This window comes from Silurus aristotelis (assembly GCF_946808225.1).
Source record: "Silurus aristotelis genome assembly, chromosome: 11".
NCBI classification, from domain to species: Eukaryota; Metazoa; Chordata; class Actinopteri; order Siluriformes; family Siluridae; genus Silurus; species Silurus aristotelis.
Genome location: NC_139584.1, coordinates 25,596,036 through 25,623,300, shown reverse-complemented (window position 1 = coordinate 25,623,300; position 27,265 = coordinate 25,596,036). Strand labels below are relative to the sequence as shown.

The 27,265-nt window shown below is 38.8% G+C and overlaps 2 protein-coding genes across 7 annotated transcripts in view; one reads left to right on the top strand and one right to left on the bottom strand.

The window, feature by feature from the left end:
• Positions 1 to 2,034: 2,034 nt before the first annotated feature.
• On the top strand, positions 2,035 to 14,782 carry golm1 (golgi membrane protein 1). Of its 2 annotated transcripts, XM_083553987.1 has the most exons (11): positions 2,070 to 2,176; positions 2,448 to 2,567; positions 5,804 to 5,973; positions 7,626 to 7,805; positions 9,565 to 9,619; positions 9,725 to 9,827; positions 9,926 to 10,046; positions 10,674 to 10,848; positions 11,723 to 11,854; positions 11,933 to 12,034; positions 13,517 to 14,782. In XM_083553987.1, the coding sequence occupies exons 3-11, from the start codon at positions 5,842 to 5,844 to the stop codon at positions 13,627 to 13,629; spliced, it is 1,113 nt and encodes a 370-aa protein (XP_083410113.1). In that variant the 5' UTR covers positions 2,070 to 2,176; positions 2,448 to 2,567; positions 5,804 to 5,841; the 3' UTR covers positions 13,630 to 14,782. The 2 variants fall into 2 exon arrangements, with proteins under 2 accessions (XP_083410114.1, XP_083410113.1); XM_083553988.1 differs by lacking the exon at positions 2,448 to 2,567 and having other exon boundaries at positions 2,035 to 2,176.
• Positions 14,783 to 14,841: 59 nt separating this feature from the next.
• The window catches only part of naa35 (N-alpha-acetyltransferase 35, NatC auxiliary subunit), a 162,691-nt gene continuing 150,267 nt past the window's right edge, over positions 14,842 to 27,265 (bottom strand). The window contains exons 1-23 of one of the 5 annotated variants that reach the window (XM_083553962.1): positions 26,939 to 27,030; positions 25,930 to 26,058; positions 22,403 to 22,436; positions 22,192 to 22,306; positions 22,029 to 22,103; positions 21,727 to 21,894; positions 21,574 to 21,640; positions 21,009 to 21,052; positions 20,864 to 20,914; positions 20,699 to 20,782; positions 19,875 to 19,989; positions 19,593 to 19,771; positions 19,441 to 19,500; positions 19,213 to 19,319; positions 19,054 to 19,120; positions 18,432 to 18,530; positions 18,152 to 18,330; positions 17,203 to 17,342; positions 16,925 to 16,992; positions 16,533 to 16,673; positions 16,330 to 16,452; positions 15,306 to 15,386; positions 14,842 to 15,206 (exon numbers count right to left, since the gene is read on the bottom strand). In XM_083553962.1, the coding sequence (XP_083410088.1) occupies positions 15,147 to 15,206; positions 15,306 to 15,386; positions 16,330 to 16,452; positions 16,533 to 16,673; positions 16,925 to 16,992; positions 17,203 to 17,342; positions 18,152 to 18,330; positions 18,432 to 18,530; positions 19,054 to 19,120; positions 19,213 to 19,319; positions 19,441 to 19,500; positions 19,593 to 19,771; positions 19,875 to 19,989; positions 20,699 to 20,782; positions 20,864 to 20,914; positions 21,009 to 21,052; positions 21,574 to 21,640; positions 21,727 to 21,894; positions 22,029 to 22,103; positions 22,192 to 22,306; positions 22,403 to 22,436; positions 25,930 to 26,050 (2,178 nt within the window). In that variant the 5' untranslated portion in view covers positions 26,051 to 26,058; positions 26,939 to 27,030 and the 3' untranslated portion in view covers positions 14,842 to 15,146. The other 4 variants (XM_083553966.1, XM_083553964.1, XM_083553963.1 and 1 more) reach the window with 4 other exon arrangements.

The window sequence follows — 27,265 nt, the reverse complement described above, 5'->3', positions numbered from 1 at the left end:
GTGTCATTATTTTCACACTGTTCACATTTTTACAATAATAAAATATTATATATATATATACACACATACACACACACTATATAAAACAATATATATATATATATATATATATATATATATATATATATATATATATATATATATATATATATATATATATATATATACACACATACACACACACTATATAAAACAACATTTTATAAGACAGTATTCTATACATTTTTCTAACCCTAGACTTTTATTCTGAGATTTATAAAGAAAATATATTGCATAATGCACAAAGCCTGATTTTGTGAGCATTAAGAGTCAAGTTGAGCTGAACCGAGACCATGTCTTGCTGCGCATGCGCGCTTCTTCGACGCTTCTAACTGATGCTTATTCCGGTGTTTTCCGGTGAATCGGTGATCATTTGATTCAGCTCGTTAAAAAGAGTCGACTCTTGTGGCTCTTACACCCTCCATACGTTGGCGAGATTTTGATTAGTGATTGCCAAACTCTGTTTGAAATTATTTAATAAAATCTTTTTAAAAAAGGTGTAATAAACTGTACCAAACTTAACATTTAATAGATAAATAATTATACAAAGTAGTAAGCAAACTGCACATGACATTTTACATATTACACATTAAAGTGATTGTGTTTTAATGAGAAAATACATTTTCATTTATTTTTATTCACTTGGCTACATAAACATGAAATAATATAATAAAACACAGTCCTCAGGGCCAGCAAGGCCTTCTCTGCTGGCCTAAACTAAATTTCATAGCTTTCTCTTTTTTCTCGGTTGTGCTGCTTTATGTATTGTATGCTTTCTATTTAATCTTATTTCAGCTATTACTTGTTGCCAGGGTCAAAGAAACTGCCTTGAGGCCTTCAGAATCAACAGCGTGGACAAGACAAATACATGACAATGAAACTGTTGCTTTAATTAACCAATCAGATTCAAGTTGGAGACACCAGGGCCATCTAGTAGGCGTACAGTAATGTCACCATTTTCATGTCCTTTGGATGATCAGATAGCACAAGAGTCAGAGCTCTTAAACTGCATCTGTATTAAACTGTGCAAACTCAAATATATACCTTTAACTGTTTTCTCCTTCCACGATGGCTGGCAGAGAAGAAATTGATTTGTTTGCAGATGTACTTATTTGCAAACCAAATTTTTAAGAAAAGCTGAACATTGTGAGAAACAATTTTAAAGAGTTATTAAGCTTTTTTTATTACCTGTTTTTACTTTTGCATTTTCCTTCCTGTGGAATTTGCTTAAAAAAAACGCACAGTTTGCCATCATTTTAAATCTCCAAGGAAACTGTAAACCGTGGTCTGAGAAACTCAAAATGTATTTAAAATACACCGAAAACCCAGGTTAATATTGATGCTTTTGCTAGAGATGTATGCGGGAAGTGCAGCTGTGGCTGCGTCAGGGATGGGTAGTATTTATGATACATGTATTTCAAATATAAAATTGGATTTTGTCATTTGTTTTAAATAGGGTTGAGAAAAATGGCTTCATATTTTTAAATCAAAATACTTTAGTGTATTGTATTTTTGAAGTTTTAAATCACTGTAAAATACTTTGTAAGAAGTCTACATGATGACATCATAAAAATGCTGCCTCTGATTGGTGCCTACTCAGTAGTTTTCCCAGACTTGTTGAGATTAGAACAGAAAACTGATCCATATGGAAAAAGGTGGTCAAGGTTGGAACAGTGGAGACTGCCAGCTTCCAAATAGGTGTCCAATAATGGATAAATAAATATTTGATTGCTGAATATTGTACCCTATTTGAAGTAGCTGTTCAATAGGATCATGATTTTGCATACCATTTCATGAATGACTGAAAGACACATATTATTTTGGCATCAGTTGTCTTCTTATGAATGACTTTTGCTTGTCATTGAGTCAGTATTGCTGATGCAAAGTAGCCCTTCGTTACCAAACACCACACCGAGTGACTGAATTAGGATACAATTATGAGTCTCAGCCCATCACCAAAAAAGACAAACTTAAAACAAAACCGCACACATAAGTGTCGGCTCTCGACTGAAAGATCCGACTCAAAGAGTCGACACATCATTGCTGCGAGATTGAATAAGACGGGGTTTGGTGACGGATGTAAAGCTTTTTGTTCTGCGTGATCGGAGATAGCTGATCTGTTTACATCGGTAAATAGGTAAGAATAAGAGTATATTAGTTCTGGTTTTGTCTGTAAATAAATAAATAAAGATAAGACGGCGCGCGAACGGGGCTGTGTGTTTAGCGAGCTAACTTAGCTTGTTTGCCCTTATGCACTTTATTGCTTCGTTATTAGCCGTTTTACTTGCTTAATTACCACCAGTTTGATTTGTAACTGCATATTATACGTTATTATTTGCTCACACACATTACTTTGATTAGTGTTTGTCCATTAAAATTCTTTTTTTCCCCCGTTTTCCGTATTTTAGTTAAGTCCCGCCCATCGCTTCTTAGGATTGGCTAGAATTTCAATCTCGCCTGCGGATAGAGGATTTTAATTGGCGCCTTGCGTTTCTGCAGCAAATTAAAGCACAGGGGCGGGGCATAAGGTTGGTTTGTGGACGTGTGGCTTGTAGTCGCTAGTCAACAATCTTTTCAACATTACCTGCTGTGTATGTAGTAAGATTTATTTGGCTCCATAAATCTCTTTGAAAGAGATCTGGCTGAGAAATTGACTGATCTATCTATATCCATATCCATGAAGTAAAAAAATAATGTCTCTAAAAAGTCACCTTTTAACTCTAAACACATTCAAAACACCACAAAATGTACCAAAGTGCTAAATAATACATTTATCAAAAAACAATTACACTTACATAAGGCAACAAGGAAAAATACTTAAAGCAATTGAATTTATTGAAAAACTCTAATAAAAAAAAATTTATAATAATTTTTCTTGAGTTTATTGAATACACTTATCCATGTAGATCAGAGGTGCACAAACCTTTTTTTTCTATAAAGGGTTGAATTGAAGGCTGTTTTGCCAAACGAATGTTGCATTATGCTAAACGTTATATGAAAGTCAAAGTTGGCATAGTTCCTCTTATGTATGAGTTCATAATATGTGTAAATAAATAGAAAAAAGGGCTCTGATTTCTGCGTAACCAAATGCGTTTTTGATTTTGAATGTTCTAGTTTGGTCAAATGTGTATATGCAATAAGAAACGATCCAATTTATTGTCTAATAGATTTCCTCTAATGAGAGACATTCCTTATTTTTCCCCAAAAAGTTTTTTCAAATTTTTCTTACTTCTTGTATATGGCATGTTGAACCAAATTAAAGGTAAGGGCATGGGACCCTAGTTTGCGCAGCTCTAATGAGGACATTGAGAGTATTCCTTGTTTTTTTTTTTGTTTTTTTTGCAATCTGGGTGAATCATGATCCATCACATTGAAGAAACTGGACTGTCCATGCACTTACCTCCCAACACCTTTTTTAAGACTTTGCACTAAAAACTGTTGTAAAATGACTAAATATTTACATATACAGTATTTATTAAAACACGGGCGAATGCCGTTTCACTTAAATGCCGTATCTACATTAAATGTGTATTGGTCAGAACAATTTGGCGCTGCACCATCACTATACTGTTGTTCTCGTTGTCTCTTGTTGTATTGTTTGTATACATATTGTCTGCCCACATTTTAGCAAATTTAGGTTATTTGATGTAGCGTTGTTGTCTTAAAGAAATATTGTTTAGTTTTACCCTGTACTGTACCGGCTGTTTGGTTGAAATGACAATAAAAGCCACTTGATTTGGCAAGTATTCAATCCGAAAGTTTCAGTCAATAAATCGGACGAGGAAACAAAAGCACTTCCAAACAAAACAAAAAAGTTTTTTTTTCCCCCCAGTCTGTTCTGTCAAACAGTTTGCTCACCAGCATGTTTGGCTGCACAGTTTGCACAGTGAAAGCGAGTTATGAATCTTATCCTTATCCCTTAACTCACAGCCTACCTGCTTTATAATAAAATACAATCATAACAGCCTTGATTTTAAACTTTTGATCCCTAATCCAGTGACTATTTTTTACTATTTTGCATGTCAGGATGTTTTTAATATTTGTATTCCTGGAGAAAGCTGGACACCAGAAGTTTATTCACATCGGCTGTACAGGGAACCAGTCGGATTTTTCAAATCTGGCGGGGATTCTGAAGCTCGTGGCCCGAAAAGTGTACAAATAAAAAAACAATCATAACGTGCGTCAATAATCCATTCTCTGACTTCAAGTGTCTGTTTTTTGGACTGTTTTTTATTTCAGCATTGATGTGTTGCTTCACCTGGTGCATTCATACACAATTACATTTAAGAAAGGCTTGCAGTTCTTTAGGTAAAGCGTAGAAATAGTGTGGTTTATGAACCAACCTTCAGGTGGAAACTGATTAAGACAGTGAGGTATGTTTGTGTTGGGTACATGGACATGTTGTTTAAATAATATCAGGGGGTAATACGGACTATAGTCACAAATAACATTGTGTGTAATCAGCAAAAAGCTTCCGGAAATGTTCTGAATGTGCCGCAGGGTAACAGAGTGTGTGTGTGTTCTGCTGTTGCAAAAACTATATTTAACTATGCTTTGTTTATGTAAAATGATATGACTGAGTTTAAGAGGAAGGGCATTAGTTTGTCCTCTTTATAAGCCATAGACACATTCAGACATCTGGGGTAAGTTCATTTTACCACCTCAATGCCAGAACAGTAAAGAGCTTTGATGTATACCTACCTCTTACCCTGAGAGAGGGTGGGACCAGTCGAGGAGTGCTAGATGAATTTCTCTTAAATATAGAATATTTGTTTAATATATATATTTAATATATAATCTATTTAATATTTCTGTTTAAACCGTTAATTGTTAAGAGCAAAATCCCAAAATGTTCTCCATATAGTGAACCACGGGACTGATTTAGAACCTGGCATTTTAGACGCGTTCTTCAAATAGATGCCTTTCCATTGTCTCTATTCATTCTGCCCTGAGACAAAAGTCAGTCATTCAATTGTTCTTTTCCTGCCCTCTCAAGTAGAAATATTGTCCCATGTCAAGCAGGTGACCGTTGGCGAGAAGGCGTGAAGACATTGAACAATGTTTAACTTTATGCAAATAAAAAAATGAAAGAGTGACGAGCAAAGGTGTCTTTCTTTCCTTTTGCTCGGTTCCCAACTGCCCAGTCTTGTAAAAAGTGGGCGATAAAGAAGCAGCACCGTTGATTTTCGGCTCAAAACAAAGCAGACCTCATTCGGACACTACACTGATGATGATGATGACGGGTTAATGACTGCGCTGCTTGACTGCGACTCGAGGCAATTTGTTTTTATTCATTTATTTTGGGTGTACAGTCAGTCTGTACAGATTAATAGTCTAGAAAGGAAACGCTTTCAGGGTACGTGATGAAATTGAAGTACATAATGAAAATGTGTATTTTCACTCAAAAGCTTAAGGTCTAAAGGATTGGGTTTCCCCCCCCCCCCATACAAAAATAACCGACTTTTTCGCCTTGGCTTGAAGAATTGAGATCCAGATTTACATCTTGATTTTAAGAGAGATCAGTAGAGAACAACAAAAACAAGCCAAACAGCTCTGACCAGGTTAAAAAAAAAAATATATATATACATACACACACACACACACACACACACACACACACACAAAAATATATGATTGCAAATGATTGAAGCTCCACCCTGCTGACAGACACGCGAAGGCTTGTGACAACAGTGTAGAAATTTCTTAACAGCTGTGGCACATGTAACATGGTTTTTCTTGGTCTGCATCTCGTGTCTGCTTGCAGTGGCGCGCTAACCGCTGGACTGTTCGGGGACCAGAGGGATGATGGGATCGCTTGTGAACGTCCGGAGAGGGGGTCGCGCTCCACCTTTGTTCCTGGTGGCCCTCGTCGCCTGCATCCTCCTGTTGGGTTTCAACTACTGGGTATCCAGTTCGAAAAATGTGGAGCTGCAGGTTCGTCTTGTCTTAGATCTGATGTTGGAAGGTCAAAGTTTCTAGCTGAGAATCCGCACATTCTTTCCATTATTAGTATATTGGAACTATAAGCAAGAAATACACAGCTTTAGTTTGCTTTGAGCATATATTCCTTTTTTTTTTATTATAAACATTTATTTTCTTTACTTAGTATGTGTGCGGGTGTAATGTAATAAGCTATTCGGGTTAGAAACCTGGCAGGTGTGTATGCATTGATAAAGCATTGATTGTATGCATTGATAGAGACATTTCTATACACATACACAGGCTGTGTAATTGAACTGTCTGCCACAAGATCTAGCTAAGAATTAGTGCATTATAAATTACCTGCATTAATATACATTAATACATTAATAAGTTCATTCATGTCATTTTACCGGTTGTCTATAGAGTTAAAAGTCCTTCCACATGCAAGCTGACTGTAAATTTGTCTAATTTCATTGTTTCCCTTTCGTTCTCACAAAGCAAACAGCTTTTGTTAACTGTAAACGTGCAAACCTTTTGACGTAATGAGATTGTATATATTGAGGACACCTTCTCTCTCTCTCTCTCTCTCTCTCTCTCTCTCTCTCTATCTATATCTATATCTATATCTATATCTATATCTATATATATATATATATATATATATAAATACGGGACATTGCCAGTGATAACCAGTTAATAACCAGTGATTTTCATGTCTGGGTGATCATTTTTCTGGTTGCAATTACATTACTTTTTGGTCTTTGTGCTTCTTGAACTTTTTTGGAAAGCAACGACAATAAATAGGACCATATTTGGCACTGTTTCAATACGGGAGGGACAATAGAATTGATTGAAGGACACCGGCAAAAAAAATGATGGATCAGGTATTTGGAAAAATAAAGACTAAATGAATTTGATCCGTAACAAATGGAAAATTATTTATTTATTAATTTGTGGATTTATGGAATAAGAATAGCCTGTTCTGACTACCCTTTGGCTCTCAGACCTCCACTCTTACAGATTTCCTGAGCAGAAAAGCGCCATCATGTGATTTGGCGAATTTGAATTTCCACCCGTGGCCTGAACTAGAGAGCGTATTTGCAAGTGCTGACTCTCCCCTTTCAATCACTGTGACACGATCCGTGCACAGGAATCTGTGAGACCATGAAGCAGTTTAAAAAATAGCATTAAAATGCCGTCATGCGTCTCGGAACAAGCGACTGATGCATGCGACAGGAGAACTGGTCGAATGGTAGCAATTGGTAATGAAATTTGACAGGGGATGTTGTAGAAAAGACTGTATATTGGTTTTGATGACAGTTTATCTGGAGGATGTATAGCCTTAAATTCAGGGTTACACAACCTTAAAAACTTTACACAAATAAAACGACAAGAATTTATGCACTTGCTGTTTATGAGCACCAGAGATTACGAGAATGCCGTAGCGATCATCTGCCTTTCAGTGATTGAATCGTAATTTCTTTTTAGTTTAAGTTTTTGGGTTAGTTTTTTTCGCTCTAACTAGGAAGCAAGTTCTAATTTCTAATCAGCTGTGTGTGTGTGTGTGTGTGTGTGTGTGTGTGTGTGTGTGTGTGTGTGTGTGTGTGTGTGTGTGTGTGTGTGTGTGTGTGTGTGTGTGTGTGTGTGCGCGCGTGTGTGTTTAGACTAAGTTGCTGGAGCTGGAGGAAGCTTTGAGACGAACATCGGCCGAGAAGGCAGATGAGCAGGTGGGCCGGAGCGAAGTGGAGGAACAATTACGCAGACAAAGGGAACAGCTGGCTCTCATGGAAGCAGCTCACCAGAGACGGGAGCACAGTGCACAAAGCTTGTGTAAGCAAGAAAAGGTACATCAGGTTCTTGTTTCTGTAGTTGCACATTCATTTGCATGATATAATGGGCTTGAGTTTTGTGACACTGGACAAACAGTTTTGCACTTTCCAGAGTCTTGGTAACACATAAAATAAAATAGTTTGTGGTCTGTGTACGGTGTATGCATTCAGTAGTTTGTTTTGAAAATGGAAAACTGTTTGAAATCTTTTTTTTTTATTTTTTTATATTCATGTGATATTTAATATTCAAATAAAAATGTTATAGTCTTTGACATTTTTTTTGTACTTTTGACACTTTTGTACTTTTTGGGTTTGTGGTTCCCATGAAGAACCCGGATGTAAAATAACCGATTGACCAACGGCACATAATCCGTGGCTTCATCCAACATTTTGGCTTCGCTCAGAGAAGTTTATATGGATCTTTTTTTTTTTTTTTTTTTAGAAGCAACAAAAGACTGGCAGTAAATAGGAGTTTGACACATGATCTCTTCTTACAGTGTTATGCTGTACACAAAATCTCCGGGTTCTTTTTGCGGAGCAGCCCCGTGCCTGCCCCGCCCATGCCACGCCCATACCGCGCCCCTTGCATCATATCCTACTAGATGGTTTATCTCTGATCTCTAGTTTGATCATATTATTTATCATCAGTGTAAAAATAACTCCAAGAAAAGACTGCCAATGAAATTCAGTTTTACTTCCAGCTTAGAATCTTAGATTGGATGTAAGATTGCGCATGCAGTTAGAGCATTGATCATATTTGGTATTAATATATTTGAATTAACAAGTAGACAAAATAAAAACAGTCAATTTCTTGGTTATGTGCTCAGAAACAATACAAAGCTCTTTTCTCCTTTTTTGAACCTTCAATATGAAATCGTAAAAGGGTTGAAGGGATTGTAATTCACATTTTCTTTCTCGATTGTGTGGAAAAAAAAAACGAATTAACACAACGAACAAGGACATTGGACTCCATTCAATCATTTTGACCATTAAATTATATTACTATGCATAACATGCTTAGCCTATTCATATGTCCTCTATTCTATTTGCCACTACAGGTCTAAGAATAAACTGTATCAAGTAGATTCAGGTATAATAGATGGCACGTTCCTATTTGTTTACATCCAGTGTAATTCCACCATGTTTAATGACATAATCAGAAACATGCCATTTAATTAAAAAAAAAAGTTAGTGATGGTAATGAATGTCTACAGCTGTTATAGTAGTTTAAGAGTAATAGGAATTATAATACAGGTAGTCCCTGATTTACGATGGTGTTTTTATAGGGAAATAATCCACTCCAGAGTGCTAACAGGTTGCACCACACTAGAGGCCGACCGATGGTGGATTTTACCAATAACCATAGCTAGGTTGGATTGTACTTTCCGATAACCAATTAATCAACCGATAAAAAACAAACGTAACACTTTATGTCTAATAGTAAATAATAAATAAAATATAGCGCTCTCCGTGCAGCCTCGAGCGTAAAAATTAACAGCACGTGGCATCAGTGATTCGCCTCTAGATGCCGCTCTTGTAATGATGGCCGACCAGATGCCGGAAAAACTATCGGTATGGATTTTTGCCAATAGTTCCAGCAATCAATTATGGGCACCAATGAATTGGCAAAACAATTAAAACGATCTACATCACACCACCCTCGTTGTGTCGTTGCCACATAATCCTATAGAAGTACAGCCTGTCCTTTATTTCATTCCGTTTTCACAGATGCTTCATCCTTTCTTTCTTTTTTTTTTTTTTTGCCTCGTTGCAGGAGAGTCTACTCCTCAACATCTCTTCCACTGCTAAAACGGTTCAGGATATGAAAAGTAAGTGTGAGCCGTCCTCTCTGTGCCTTTCCCTTCTCCCAGTCCTACATCACGAATTTCCCTTTCGCCTTGATAAACAACTGTTGCACTCCTGTCCCTCTATAGACCAGATGATGAGTTTGCGTGAGGACGTCAGCAAGGTGCAGAAGGAGCTGCAGTCGTGCCAGAACAACATGAACACGCTGAATAAGAAACTCACCTATGACATGTAAGTGCGCCTCGGTGCCCAGTAGTTTCGAATGTATCCTCTTAATGCGTATCATAATCATCACCGCTGTGGGTGTGCACGTGTGTGGGTATGTGCAGGACTCAGTGTAACACGCAGATATTAGCCCAGAAGGAAGAGTGCGACGAAAAGGTTGCGGCAGCCAAACTGGAGGTGCAGAAGAAGTACGAGAAGAGAAGTTTAGCCGCCGGTGTTGTTCAGGTAAACCATCCCCCCTCCCCCCATCCCCCCCCCCTTTTTTTTTTATTATCTGTGGATAGCAGACATTTTGTTACTTTAATCTCTTCCTTCTAGGTGAATTTCTTTATCAAATATATGTTTTTCACATTTCCATCCGAGCTACTGCAGGCTGTAAGATGGCTTTTGTTGTTTTTTGGAAAATGTCTCACGTTTAATAAAATAAAAAAAATTAAAAAATAATACATTTCACTGACCCCCTTTAAACATATTCAAACTATACAATAATTATTGAAATGTGTATGCGATAATACAGTATTTTACCTATTTATACATGCGTATGTTCCGCTAATGGGAGAAGCCGAAAGAATTGGATCTGAAAAGCTCTATATACAGTATGTCTAAGAAGATATTATAGTCAGGCTTCCTTGCCTTGAGTGCCTATAATAAAAACTCCAAATAAAAATTCAGACGTCTCCCTGGCTGCGCCTTATGACCCCCACTGCTTGAACTATCCAATGTTCCACACTTTCTCTTGTAAGCAGAAGCAGCATAGCCGCACACACACACACACACACACACACACACACACACACACACACACACACACACAAAAATCTGTTGACTCTCTGCTGCGTGTCTCGTCTCAAGCCTGTTGCAGATCACACTCAGAAATCGGTCCTCTCTAAACCCGAGGCGAAAATGCTCATCGGGAACGACTTGGTGAAAAGTCCCAGGGGACCTCTGAAGATCGACCCAGCCCCAGGAAACAAGAACAAAACCAAAGAGCAACTTGAAACCAATGAGATCCCAGAAGATAAAAAAGGTGTGCAGTTCACAATTCAGCACAAGTACTGGACAAATACTATCAAGTCTTTGCGTTTTTCATGCTTTATCTGTTATTCAAATGATCATATTCTTAATATTCTTGAAATAATCTTTTTAACAATCTCAATTTCATGGCATACATTGTTCCGTCATACTTCGTGGTCATATTTTATATTATTACATAAAATGGGCAATATTTTGAGTTCAGGTATAAGCAGTTGTGGACAAAGTACACACACAATGTACTTCAGTGAAAGTAGAATATTTAATTCCAATAAAAGTGCTTCATTTAAATGTCAAATATTTGCCTTTCAGGTGTACTTAAGTACCCAAAGTAGTAGTAGTAGTTCCCATTATAATTTTTGTCACAAGACACTTGCTTTATCAACTCAGTTTATGTGAAAAGACTCTTAGCACGACAATCTATTAATAGAATGATATTAATGAGTCGAACACTGATATCTATTGAAATTATCATGAACCCAAAACCTTCTTTTTAACTATAAAAAAATAAAAATAAAAAAACAATAATAAAATCACGCAAATGAGGCCACGGGTGTTGCGGCAAGTCCGAGTCAGGAGTTATTTATTTCTCTCACAATGTTCTGCTTGCTGTTGAACTGATGCTGAATTGTATGTTGGTGATGAGTAGAAACCATTAAGCGGCATTTAAAACCGTTTAAAACTGAGCAATTTCACAAAATGTAGTTGAGAAAAAAAGTAAGATATTTGACGTTGAAATGTAGTGAAGTTAAAGTCTCCCTAAACAGAAATACTTTGGTAAAGTACGAATACGTGAAAAAGCTACTTTACTGTCCACCACTGAGTATAAGTATATATGCTGTAACGTCTCCCTTTCTGTCCCCCTTAAGTCATTTTCAACCCGAGTGATTCAGAGAAGCTGCCCGATATGCCGCCTTCCCCACAGCTGTTCCAGAACAGCACTATGAACAATGCCCTGGAAGGAGTGATGGACATTAAAGGAGGAGACCTGAAGGATGCAGGTAGGAACAACATACTTGGGTTTTCCTTTATTGTTTCAGCTCAGACACTCATGCTTTTGTATTTATTTTTGTGTGTAGACACTCTTTTTGACGTGGCAGCAGTCACTAAAGTGAAGGAGGAAGACGCCATAGAATACGACAACGAAGGCGAGATTGAGAAACGACTGTCGAAACTAAAAGGTTCAAATTTCCGTCGTTTTATTTTACACGTTCCTGATATTTTTTTAAATGTCATAGATACAACAATGGCAAAGAAATATGTATTATTAGCTGCTACAGGTTAATTGAACTTGATTCCGTGTTCCTGACTGAGTTTCAGGGCTGAAATAGCAGGAAGTAAGTGGAAGAATTAAGGGCTGGGTGTAGTTGTTTGCACAGCTATTTAAAAAAAAAAAAAAAAAAAAAAAAAAAAATTTAAATGCAGGCAAAAGCAAACAACAGATGCCAGGCTAAGGTGTGGCAAATGCCACTTTGGGTGAATCCAAGGAACAAACATGCACTTGATATAAGAGAGCCGGACTGAAACCACAAAGCAAGTAGACATTCAAGCTTGAAGTTCTTCTGGTCGTCTTAGGCTGCGTTTACGCCACACTTATAGCATGCGGAATTTCTTTGCCGTCATGTGCAGGCAGCCTGATGTACCAGTCTGATTGTGTACGCAGCGACTCCACAAACCAGGCAGCTTTTTAGGAATTGTTGATTTTTATATATTTTTTCAAGGCACTGGTGCAGGTCAGACTTCACCACACTTGATCTTCATGAGCGTGATCTTGCATTTTCGCTCTCCACCGTTCATATGCGTTGAATGGAATCAGTGGAATGGAAACCAGTAATGTGATACTAAAGCTTTACTCCTGCAGTGGGCGTGGCAGGAAAAAGCTCTGGGCAACATGTATTTCTGCAGTACCCCTGTTGATGTGAACAGACCACTGATTATTCCTTTCACATAATCGCACACAGATGTGGCTCTCTTAAAAATAAATAAATAAATAAATAAATACTGTGTAATTCTTATCAGAGAAAAGAAACTCCTGGCTGTGCCAGTTTTGTCAGAGATAAGATTAAATAGTTATATAAGGCCTAGGAAGGGCAGATGGTGTTCCTCTTATAACCATAACTCCTCCCCCTTGTAACCCCTCCTCCAACAACCCATAACTTCTAACTATAACACTATAACTCCTCCTATAACCATATAACTCCTCCTCCTATAACCATATGACTCCTCCTTCTGTAACCAAATAACCCCTCCCCCTTTATAACTCCTTCCCCTTGTAACCCCCTTCTCCTACAACCCATAACTTCTCCTCATATAACACTATTACTCCTCCTCCACCTACTATAATCCTATCTCCTCCTATAACTCCGCCCCCTCTGATAACCCAATAACACCTAACTCCTCTTCCCAAAACCCCTCCCCCTCTTCCTATAACCCTATACAATCCTGTACACCCTTCAGTCAGCACACTGAGTTGTCTCCACCACCATGGATTTTGCTTGACTCCGCCCAGCTAGATCAGGAAGCGGAGCTACATCAGGTCCAAATCCATGCTTTGGATTTTCAGTCCTGCAATGAAGATAAATTTTTTTTGTCTTTTTTTTTTTTGCATGCTTATGGTAGTATTTTATCTTGATCATGTCCATGCGATCGGCTGCTGTTTGCAGATGATAAAGGAGCCGCGCAGGAGTTCGAGGACGAGCTGGCCGACTACAACGGCGACGACGAGAATGAACCCGAGTTTGAAGCGGACAAACAAGCGGAGCTCGCAGAGGTCTAGCGCATCTGCGAACACACACCCACACTTGTGCCTGGGGAAAGGAATTTACCCTCCATTCAGCTCCTGCTGGGCTCAACCATTGTAACCCCGGACCGGCCAAACGAATCCGGTTTAACAGCAAGGAGGCACCGAATTTAAGTTACTGTCCAGTTTCGCTGGCGTTTCTACTCACGTACGCCGGGTCTCTTACACGTTACACGTGATGAACATTTTTTTCGACATATCAACCGGTACAATCCAGCACTGAACCATGTTTATAAAGCTAAAATCTTTTTTTTTTGTGTGTGTTGATGTTCTATTCCTTACACTGAAAGCAAACTTGTGGAAGTTTCACTCAAATCTCTGTGTCTCAAACTGCTCCCGATGTCCAAGGAAACCTTTTGCACCTGCACCCTGCTTTAAATGCTGGAAGAGGCAAAGTAGCGCTGGAATGTGGAAAATGTAGGTCTTGGAGATCTTTGGAGTACAGCGTGTATAATGTAATCAAAAATCCTGTGCATTGTGTGTGGTTTAAGATCCAGCCCCAGAGCTTTCTGCATTGCTAAACCTGGACATGCTAAACTATTTTTCCGTAACCGTATACCCCAAAAGAAATTTTTTAGGTTTAATTTAAACCAGAAATTTATATATTTTCAGTCCATTAAAACGACATTAATGATATAACAGCTATACAGCACTCAACCTTTTCTCCCTCTTGAAGTGAATAAGGCAGCCGACACTGGAGACTCCTTCCATAAAAGTTTATCATCTAAAACTGTAAATATGCTCTTGATCATATTCGGGTTTTTTTTGTATAGATTTTAAAATGGTTTTACATTACTTTACTTCCCACTTTATCCACAACAAGCTGCTTTTTGAAACTCTGAAAAAGGTTTGATTGTTGAAACTCCCACAAGCTGAGCGCAGCTCTTTCTAGAAATCCTGCTAATCTGAATGTATGACAATTGATCCAAGGATGGCCTTTAACTTTTTCCCACTCTGCTGAAATCTGTCACTTCGTGTGCTTGTTAGGAATTTTGTAGGGGTTAGGGGGAGAAAAAAAAAAAGCTAGACTGTAGATTCAGACTTTGTATTGGCAGAAAAAAGGAGGTGGGGTGGATGAATAAGATTTTATGTTCTGATTAATGATTTCAATTAAATCTAATACCAAAAAGCTGACTTGAGAGTTTTTCTTTTTCTTTTAACAAAAACGGGGGGTTTTGAAGGAAAACGTTTGGCGTGTCATTTTAATTCAAAAGTAACAAACCAAGACAGATTTTTACACATGCACAATTTGATGGAAATGTCCACACACACACACACACAATGAGATCTGGACTTCGAGTTACAAGAACCTTGGTCTGTGGAACACTTCTCTCGAAATGAGGAGGAGAAATTCGTTCACCACGTGGACTTTACAGTCTTTAGTCACGCTGTGATGTCCGGATTAGGCGACGAAGCAACTCGACGTTAACTGCAGACGAACAAACCGGTCATGTGACCGCAGATGAGCTGGCGATTGAGACACAGACTCGTTGTCAGATGATTTTGACGACCGGGAAGTACTTGTGCGCAGAGAAGTCGAATTCAGGAAGGGCCTACGGAAAAGGAGGTAAGAGGAATAGAATTAGGGTTTGATGTATGTGGAGTTAATTATTATTTATGGGGGAAATGCGGACACACTGAGGTTGCTCTACCTTGGTGTCTTTCTTGTGTCCTCCGGCTAAAAGTTTCATCACAACGATGTTGGGTTTGGCCACTTTGAGGATACGATTGACCTGGACAAGCAGAACATTGGATAATGGATGAATTCCATATTAAACGGCACGATAACCATTAAAAGTTCAGTACTGTGGCTGTAGTTACACATCTGTGTTATAATACTGCAAAATGTCCTTATCGTATTCCCCCTTAATCTGCTCATTCTATTGTTTTTAATGTGTGTGCATTTTTTCCTCCCCACCTCATGTCATAGTTTGTTGATGTACATATTCTTTTCCCTCTTGTAGGAGTAGCTCCAAAAATGTCAACGGTATTTAGATGTCTGTTCTCGACTCAAATTCGCTACATAAAGTCCAATTAAAAGGGAACATTAGGAAGTATGAATTTGAAATGTAGGAATTGACCGATTCGTTGGTTTTACCGATTAATACGCACAGATAATTGATTGTTTTAAATAACGACCATCAGCAAAAACCCAAACCGATACAGTACGAGAGCGGCCTCTAGAGGCGAATCACTGACGCCATGTGCTGTTTATTTGTGTCTTTTGTTTTCTTTATTTTAGCATGTCATTTTTTTTATTTATTTAGAATGCTACATTTTGTTTCAGTTGAAAGGCATGTCTTATTTTCCTCAATATTTATTAATATAATGAATATATTCATTTATTTCATGATTAAATATTGTTTATTTAATTAGTTTTTTAATAATAAAGTTCAATACTATTGTACGTGTTTTTTATACAGTATCCATTTAAAAAGTTTTGATTGATTAATTGGTGATCAGCAAGTACGATCCAACCTAGATACAGTTATCGGTAAAATCGTTTGACCTCTAGTCTATACTACACTCACGTTGACTCGACCTCTTAGGCCTCTAAGACTCATTAAATGCACTTTACTAACAATAATTTAAACAACATGTCAACTTTTCAGCATCCTGGCTCTTAGCCATACGAAAGCACATATCCTACAAATCCAGATTTCTGTGGTCACTCACCTCAGCGTCCGGGCTGGTGACGTTTTCCAGGATGAGCTTGGCCTGTTGGAAATGCTTGCTAGCCGCCATATACAAGTCGGCCGAGCGAGGGGGAGGACTGTACTTTTTCAGGTCGGACATTTCCTGCACACCAAACACGTTTCGAACGTTGTGATACCTTTTAATCGGTCGTTAAAACGACTGCTCGGATAAGGAAGTCTCACCTTGAACTGGATGTAATGCACCGGAGGAGGCGTGACCACGCTGTTGAATGGTGCAAAACGATGCTCGTAGCGCACCTGCTCGCTGTCCAGTTCGAACTGAGGTTTCCGGACCTTTCCGTCCATGTCTAGGGCGATCATCGTCTAGACGGAAATGATTACAATGATCATGGATTCACTCTACAAAGACTGACCATGGTGGAACGTTCCAGAAACGAAAAATCAGTAATGGTTGATATTGTTCCATTGAATTTAAATGTCTTTCACTGTCGTAGTGAAATATGGACCTATATTGACAATCTTGACTACACTTTTACAGAATTCAGCCACAGCAGGAAATGACTGCTTTTTATTTCTTTTATTTCTGTGTGTGTGTTTTTGCTTGAGCAATTCACCTTATACATCCCTGCACACATGTTCTGGTACGCTTGGCTCATGGTGATCTCCTTACCCAGGGGACGAGCTAAAAAAAAACGCAGCACATTAATCACATTTCTGTCTCATTATTAGCAGAAGCACTATAGGAAACACTTTCACAACGCTCATAAGTTCCCATATAAGATCTCTGACTATTCTACGTTTAGCATGTAGGTCATACACTGTCTCCTCCATACTGTATGCTCCATCTGTTTTTGGCCATGTTCCTAATAAACATCATGTAGAGAAGGTTTACCTTTCTTCTTCTTCTTGCTCTTCTTGCTGCTGCGTCCTTTCTGCTGCTGCTCCTCCAGGATGCGCTCCTCGGCCATCTGAGAACTGTCAGCTCGGCTCAGGGTGGACATCAGCCATGCGTACAGGAACTCCGACAGGTACCTGCACACACGAGTGTTAGAGGGGGTAGATATCAGATATTAGAGAGAGAAAATAAATAAATAAATATGAAAAATATCTTCGTTATCAATTTAATATAAATTGTCAGGCAATTATTAAAAATAAATAAATAAAATAATAAAATAAAAATAATAATAATAATAATCCACCATACCGTAATTAATTCAAATACACTGAACTCATTCATTTTTTATTAAATAAAAAAGAGGTTTTGTGTAACTTTGATGGTTGTGTACTACTTTTTTCTAAGCTCGTGATTTTTTTAATGCCATTTAATATTTTCTTTAGTGAGAAAAGTTTTCAAATTAAACATGACAAAATCCGCTGCTAATAGGTAATAAATTGGTATATATTTATATTTGTAGTGTTTAATTTAGAAATGGTTTAGTATCATTAAATGGAAAAAGTCTAACATCCCCTACATATAAGTAATTAATAGATATATTTATGTATATAGAGTCTTCCTGTGGGCTCACCACCTGCAGGAGGGACCGTAAGGGACGGTGCTGTGAGGATTGGGCAGCAGTCGAAGGCGGGGGCCTGCTTAGACTGCTGCCCCCGCGACCCGAATTACGGATAAGCGGGAGAAAATGAATGAATGAATGAATGTATATAGAGTTTAAGTTAGAAATGGCTCAGTATCAGGAATGAAAAAGTCCCCTGTATTAATATCCCCTGTATATAAGTAGTAAATATACCATTTGAAAACATTCTTAGACCAGCCAATGGAAGTAATGATTTCATACTGCAGTACAGAATCAAACAATCCACTAGAATTTAACACGACCTACCAGTAGATGTAGTAGTATTCGTGCATGCTGTAGAGCTCGAGCTCGAAGCCGCTGAGCAGGTAGTGGATCATGATCCGCAGGTTATGGTAAAGGACCCAGGTGCCCAGACAGGCCAGGTGCTGCCTCTGAGGCTCGAGCTTCATCAGGAGCCCGTGCAAAGCTGCATCCACCTTCTCAGCCTTTGCACCATACCAAAACAACTCAAGTGAAGCGAATATATAACAAATACGGCATACTTTAAAAAAATTTGATAAATAAAATAAAAAATAAAAAAACACACCTCATCCTGCAGGGTGGCAAATTCCTCCAAGATGTGTCCCAGCTTGTCTCTCTGGCGTGCTCTGTTGTGGCCATGAATCTGGATCAAACTGCAGAATGGCTGTGAGCAAAATTTACCATAATCAATCAATCAATCAATTCATCCACCCATCAATGCACCTGTCTATCTGTCGTTTTATCCATCTATTAATCCAATACATCCATCCATCAATGCACCCATCAATGTACCTGTCTGTCTGTCTGTCTGTCTGTCTGTCTGTCTGTCTGTCTGTCTGTCTGTCTGTCTGTCTGTCTGTCTGTCTGTCTGTCTGTCCATCCTTAAGCATTTATTTTTAAATCCTGTTCAGGGATGTAATGAATGGCCTTGGCACACTGGCGTGTCACCCTGGATCATCACATCTACAGGTTATAAAGTGTAACCAATCTGCCTGCATGTTATGGTTGGTGGAAGACAACCCAGAAGAAACCCGCAAAAGAGAATGTACAGGACTTTGGATTGGATTGGATTGGGATGCCTGAGAGGCGTCAGTGCTACCTTATATTACAGCCATCATGAATTTATTAAGATTATAATGCGTACTAGTGGAGATAGATGAGATTATATAGAGTATGAATAAACATACCCGAGAGCAGTGTGTTACGAAGGAGTCGATGTAGTCTTTGGCCTGGTGGTTATTGTACAGGCTGCACCTGGGAGTGTAAAACATTAGTTACTGCAAACTTTAAAAAAAAAAAAAAAAAGTTTTGTGACCAAAGATGGCTTTAATATTACACACGCTCACTTTGAGGACAGAACAGGGGGGCTGACGAAGTAGCGGAGAGCGTCTTTGATCATGTCTTGCATCAGATGGGTCCCGAACACCTTCTTGTTGTCAATCAAAAATGTAGTCTATCAGATACAATAACGATTATTAAATGATTTCTATATTATTGAAGAAACAGCACATATTCCTTTCAAAGTGGATTGAGATTAAGAACGAGTGTCACTAGCATGAGAACTGCATGTCTACCTGTAATAAAGATCTGGAAAGTACACACGGTGACTGCTCGCTAAACTCGCAGAAGAAGTCCTGAGAGGAAAAAAACAAAAACACAAATAAATGATAAAAGAATGAACATGATAGGTTAAAATATTCCATGTGCTTCTAAATCACTTCGGTACCAGGATGCTGTGCAGGTTGCTGGTGTTGATGACGTCACACACAGTCTTAATGCGTTCGATGAGTTTGGTGAAGTAGTTGACCATCTCTTCACGTTTGATGATCTTGGCGTAGCGGGGAAAAGTGGGCGGGAGCAGGCGCTGGTTGACCAATGGTTCAAAGCCCATCATGATTGGGTGATCTGGGCGATAGCAAGAGAGAGAAAGTAAGAGAGAGGAACATACTACTTCATGCGACTCAAATGCTGTGGATGCTGTTGCATGAGTAAGAGTTGGGTCAAATACCTCCTTTGGTGGTGTCATTATGGGACTGAATGCCGTACTGAATGGTGGAGTGTATCGCAGGCAGGAGATCTGCTGCCTGACTCATCAGCTTCTGGGCTTCGCTTACTGCACTCGTCTAAAATAGAAGCCTCATTAGTCCATCCAATCAATCTGTCTGATTCAGCTATCTATTCAAATCCATTCAATTAATCTATCTATTCAATCCATCCAATCATCCATCCATTCAATTATTCCATCCATCCAATCATCAATCCATTCAATCATCCATCTATGCATTTAATCATCCATCTATCCATCCATTAAATCAATCATCCATGCAATTAATCTATCTAATCAATCATCCATCCATCCAATCAATCCATCATCCATCTATTTAATCAATCAATTATCCATCCATCCATCCATCCATCCATACAATACCAGCTCTTTTTATTTAAACCCCTATTGGGAGGGGATTCATTTTGCACTGGGAGGAGGTGAGATGATAAATAATCATTCTTAATAGAACTATTTCTTGAAATTTTTTTTTACATGATTTGCACATACATACTTAAGAAAAACTGTAGTCTAGATGATATATTAATATATGGTAAAGATTTTATGATGTCTCTGGAGTACCATGGTTTCAGGTTGTGTTTTTTGAGTTTAAAACCCAGAGCAATAAAACAGCATAAAAAAACTTTGAGGTTTCAGGAAAACTCCATATAGGTCATGGTCATGTGACTTTCCATACAACCTGAGGTAAAAAATAACTGTAAAAACCAACACAAATGATTTATTATTATAAACAATACTGCTGTAAATACGTATGATCCATTTCCGACCTCTTTCTTGGTGAAGGATATGAGAGCGGTCAGTAGGAGGCGAGTGAATTTGATCCTGCTGAACAAGGCCAGGCACTGCTGATGCTGCACAGAGACACATGTGTTCAGTAGATAACAGCGCCACTAGTACAAGTGTTTAATGTTTTATCAGATTGCCAGGCTTACATCAAGCTCCACCTCAGGGTCCCGCTGTTCGCCCTGTCGACTTCGCGTGCTCTGAAAAAACGAGAGGAAATGTGAGAGTGCATCACTAATGCAAAAGGCTGCCTTTTGTCTCTGTTTGTCCTGTCATCCAGGCTCTATATCTCACCTTCACTTTCCTCTGAAGCTCGTCCTCAACATCCTTTAGCATTCCTGTGGTGAATAAACACAAGAGTAGTAGGTAATGTGTCCTAATATGTTTAGGGATAATGAAAATTAGGTCCTTCATAGTGCAGTTTCCAATATCCAGGGTGAATCTATGTATTATTAAAGTGTCCAGTATTTGGCAAGGTAACAGAGGGTACATTGTCGTGGAGACGGAACGGTAATATCAAATTCGGGACTACACTCAGCTTTTGGTAGTCTACCCTTATCCAGAGCGACCTTCTTATACAACTGAGCAGCCGAGGGTTAAGGGTCTTCTTAAAGACCGATCAACAGTTTGGTGGTGCTAGGATTTGAATTGACGCCCTTCCGATCAACATTAAGAGCCTAAAATATTCAGGTGTTCCATAAGTTGTGCCCTACACAGGGGGTGTGAGATGGGGGATGAAGTTCCCTACAGCCATTGTCTAACATGCACTACGGATTACTGCAGGTGCACTACCACTTTACTGCCAGGGTGTGACTTATTCGAGGGGTAAGGTGTCGTAAATTCAGTATGTCTCTGATACCGGTTACTCGCAGATCCGTCACATTGTTGGCCATTTTGAAGCCGTACGTCATGGCCTGGAAGTCCTCCTGCAATACATAAACATAGCTGTTAAAATTCAGACACCAAGTCATACGAACACTGTCCAGGAAGCAGAACGGGCGAATGACGTCACCTCCTCAAACACGGCGGCCTTGTTCACTTTCTCACGAGCGATATCGCACACTTTGAGGATGCCGAGAGCAAAGGCTTTGAGGGCAGGATCCTGGATGAGCTCCGGGTTGTGGACATAGAGACACGTGAAGACTGTCTGTGCAAGAGAGTGACCTTCCAGCCAAGTTATCTGATAGAAAACAGAACAAAAGATAAGCTCTCAATATTTACATTTCAGCATGTACTGATATTTCTTATTCTGTAAAGTTAAATTTAATCCAACTAGAAATCCCACAATGTATTAAAATGATGACTTTTACAAACCAAGCAGCAGAAGCACGTGTCTACGATGCCAATGAGCTCCGGCAAAGTCAGGTCCTTCACTCTAATTGCCTCATCCTACCCACAGAGATACAATTCCATGTATAAGGAATGAAAACACAGCAAAACTGTGGTTGTATTTAAGGAAAGAATATCAATCCTGGACCTTCACAGCCTGCTCGAAGTTGAGGACTTTCCGGTTCACTTGGTTCCCGATCATGCCAGCGTCCATCTTCGGGTCCATCATCTCGATGGCAGACATCGCCTCGAAAAGCCCGAACCTGTAGGTACAAATTAAAAGTGATGGAGTGTTACCTATTAAAACCATTAAATCTTAATGTTATTGGATGCTACTGAGAGGCATGTCTGATACTCACAATTTGTCATGAAGCAATTCACCAAGTTTAAGCTCTGAAAAAGTGGAGAAGGAAAAGCAATTCAGTTTAGTGTTAAAATTCAGTACTGTTCAAGGACTTATAGGGGGGGGGGGGGGGGATGAGTCACCATGAGTCACTGCAGAGATCTTCTGGACCTTTATACTATAAAATAGAACTCTACAGAACAGGGCTGTAGGGTACAGAGTAGTTCAGTCTAGCTGTTTATTAGATTATCGTATAGGCGACTACTGAAGTACAGAATTATAGAGCATTATTTAATATAGTACAGAGTTTTGCAAAACAGTGTTGTATAGTGTAGTAAAGGCTTGAGTTTACTGTCGCATTATTAAAGTGTCCAGTATTTGGCAAGAGAACAGAGGGTACATTGTCGTGGAGATGGAGCGGTAATATTGAATTCGGGACTACACTAAGCTTTTTGTAGTCTACCCTTATCCAGAGCGACCTTCTTATACAACTAAGCAGTCGAGGGTTAAGGGTCTTCTTAAAGACCGAGCAGTGACAGTTTGGTGGTACTGGGATTTGAACTGACGCCCTTCCGATCAACATTAGGAGCCTAAAATATTCAGGTGTTCCATAAGTTGGAACAGGGGGTGTGGGATGGGGAACGAAGTATATATCACAATATGCTAAGCATAGTATACCGCAATGTATTGAATAGTGTTAGATCAGCAGTATTGTGTAGTGCTAAATAGAATAAGCATGATGTCGTATAGTCTAGTAAAATGTAGAATGATGCAGTTTAGCACAGTGAATAGTATAGTATAGTCTTAGTGGGCATTAATTAAATATTGAAAGTATTGTGTAGTACACAATAGTACCGAGTGGTACAGTGTAGATTTATCATCAGTTTGTAATCTAGCATACCAGTGTAGAATAATTTATTGATAGAGACTCAAAGCACTTTTGTACAGGGACGTCTGCTAAATGCAGTATAGTGTGGTATAGTGCATTATAGGATAGGATAATAAAGCACATCATAGAATACTGTAATATAGCATAGTATAATGTGTCATATAATAAGGCATTATAGCAAAGGGTAGTGCAGTACAGCAGGCTAAACTACATTATATCCCGTACTACACTCGACTTCAGTATTCTAAGCCATAATGTATTATATCGTAGCATAGGATACTGCGATATATATCATTATGGCTTAGAATACTGAAGTAGAGTGTAGTATAGGATATAATGTAGTTTAGCCTCGAATAATGTAATATAGTGTAGTACAGCATATAATACTGTAGTATAGTGTGGTATAGCGCAGTACCACATGGGGTAGTGTAGTATAATGTGTTATAAAGCATTATAGCATTGGATAGTGTATTACAGCAAAGAATACTGCAGTATAGTGTAGTATAGCAGAGAATACTGTAGAATAGGGATGTACAGCGTAGTATAGTGTAATATGATGTGTTATAATGCATTATAGCATAGAATAGTGCAGTACAACAGAATACTGTAGCATAGTGTATTACAGCAAAGAATACTGCAGTATAGTGTAGCATAGCAGAGAATACTGTAGAATACTGTGGTATAGGGATGTACAGCGTAGTATAGTGTAATATGATGTGTTATAATGCATTATAGCATAAAATAGTGCAGTACAACAGAATACTGTAGCATAGTGTATTACAGCAAAGAATACTGCAGTATAGTGTAGCATAGCAGAGAATACAGTAGAATACTGTGGTATAGGGAAGTACAGCATAGTATAGTGTAGTATGATGTGTTATAATGCATTATAGCATAGAATAGTGCAGTACAACAGAATACTGTAGCATAGTGTATTACAGCATAGAATACTGTGGTATAGTGATGTACAGCGTAGTATAGTGTAATATGATGTGTTATAATGCATTATAGCATAGAATAGTGCAGTACAACAGAATACTGTAGCATAGTGTATTACAGCATAGAATACTGTGGTATAGTGTAGCATAGCAGAGAATACAGTAGAATACTGTGGTATAGGGAAGTACAGCATAGTATAGTGTAGTATGATGTGTTATAATGCATTATAGCATAGAATAGTGCAGTACAACAGAATACTGTAGCATAGTGTATTACAGCATAGAATACTGTGGTATAGTGTAGCATAGCAGAGAATACAGTAGAATACTGTGGTATAGGGAAGTACAGCATAGTATAGTGTAGTATGATGTGTTATAATGCATTATAGCATAGAATAGTGCAGTACAAACAGAATACTGTAGCATAGTGTATTCCAGCATAGAATACTGTGGTATAGTGTAGCATAGCAGAGAATACTGTAGAATACTGTGATATAGGGAAGTACAGCATAGTATAGTGTAGTATGATGTGTTATAATGCATTATAGCATAGAATAGTGCAGTACAACAGAGAATACTGTAGAATACTGTTTATAGGGAAGTACAGTAACTCTTCTTCTTCTTCCTCCGGCTGCTCCCGTTAGGGGTCGCCACAGTGGATCATCTGTCTCCATACCCCCCTGTCCTCTACATCTGCCTTATTGACACCAACTACCTGCATGTCTTCCAAAAACCTTCTCCTTGGCCTTCCTATTTTTTCCTTCCTGGTGGCTCAGCATTCTCCTACTGATACGCCCCATGTCCCTCCTCTGCACATGTTCAAACCATCTCGCCTCCCTCACCTTGTCTCCAAAACGTCCTACATGCGCTGTCTCTCTAATAAACTCATTTCTAATCCTGTCCATCGTCGTCACTCCCAACGAAAACCTCAACATCTTCAGCTCTGCTACCTCCAGCTCTGCCTCCTGTCTTTTAGAATACTGTAGCATAGTGTAAAATAATGTATTATAGCAAAGAAAACGGCAAATATATCAGTACTACAATACTGTAGTATAGTGCAGAAAAGCATAGAATCATGTAGTATAGTGTAGTAAATGGAAGCACAGCACAGGATAGTGTAGAATAACATGGTATAATGCAGTGCAGCATAGAATAGTATACTGAAGTATGTCGAAATGTGTATTTTTTATTGAATTGTTATTCATAATTATCTGTAGTAATTTAAAGAGCATTACTAAAGTGCTGATTTTGGTGATTACAATCTGCAAACAGGTTTTTTTTTTGGGACTGCTGTGTGCAAACAGCTCATTGAGATCATGCAAAAAAAAAAAAAAAAAAAGGAATGGCTTGATGGATGGATCCACTGGCCTGTTGTGGGAAAAGCAGGACACCTCTGTGAAATGTGCACAGGACACAATCGTTACAACCCGCTACATGCTCTTACAAAAATACGCTTTCCATGATGTAATATATCTTCTATTTGCAGGTTTCTTCGTACTCAGTGTGGAAAAAAAGAGCTATTCTGAGAGATCCGAGTGTCCCCGGGGAAGTCAGTCCTTTCATAGCCACTCCAGCTGCGTCCAAAATCAACACACTGCTTAAACTCGGGTATAGTCACTTTTCAAAATCTCAGCCTGTACTTTTTTTTTTTTTACGTATTTACTCAACACCAACAAATACACAAACACAATCTGATAAACCCAAACACACACACACCTTTGCAAGACGCTTTGAAGTCTTGCGTGATGTCCACCCAGTCAGCATTGTTTCTCATCTTCTCCGGGATCCCGAGACCCCAGGCTCCTTCATCCTCCTCACACGACGACTTCATCACCATGGAGACAGCTGCATTACACAACAAACATAACTTCACATTAACCGACTGAGATGAGAGAGGTTATTGCATACATGAGAATGAAGCTACAGCAAGTGGATTCTGACACGGGACCACCACTGTATGTATAGGTGCTTTTTGTTCATTGACCCTACACTCGAACCCTAATTTCTAGGCAAGGTTTAGAAAAGTGTACAGCAACAAGGGCTTTAAATAGCTCAGGACTGAAGCTGAAATCATCCAAATTTGGACACATCAGTGCGTGGTCCAACTGTCCTGGAAAGGAAATCTCACAACAAGACTGGCGAATGCCCTAGTGGGAAGAAAAAAAGGGAAAGAAAAAGCATGAGTAACAGTGATGGGCATGATTCATGGACATTGAATCATGGATCTTGAATCTAGGCACCTGCTGTACTGATCTTCTTTACATCATAAGGAGGAAGAAAAAAACACAGTGACCCATCTCCAGTTTACTACTGAAGGTAAGCAAAGAAATGAAATTAAAAACCCCATAGAAATCCACATATGATCATGATAAGGATGATGATGATCATAATGAGGATGAAGACAAGGATGATGAAAATTATCATGATGCACTGAAGCTTCCAATTCCATCATAGGATCCATATAAGATCATATCACATCCAATTATAACATACATCAACACATCGCCGGAATAAAAGCTGAGCTCTAGAAACGGAACCATCTTTCACTTCTACCTCCGTGCAGCTGACATTCAGGAACGTTAGCTCGTGCTCCAGTTAGCACCAGAGCTAATACCGCTTACAATCGGACCTCGTGAACTACAAGTCATGACCAAGAAAAAAAATGACAAATACTGAAATCTTATTATCCTTTTAGTATAATCAAACACATAAATACCCGATATACCTGCCTGGTATATATTTGTTGCTCTTCTTCGCGACCACTCGTGAACGCTTCACTCGCGGCGCACGAGAAAGCCGTCATTACCCTAAATCCTGAGCATCCTGGGATTTGTAGTTGTACGGAATTGTACGGAATATTACAAACATTCGTTCTTTTCGGCGCGTTCAAATACAAATTATTGACCTTAATATCCAGGTGGTTATAAATACTATTTGATGTGCTCTTAAATACTGAAGGCTTTTCTATGTTTATTTGTGCTAGCGCAAAAAAATTGAATAGACTACATCTCCCAGAGTCGGTCACTTTGTTTTATTGGTCGTAGCATGACAC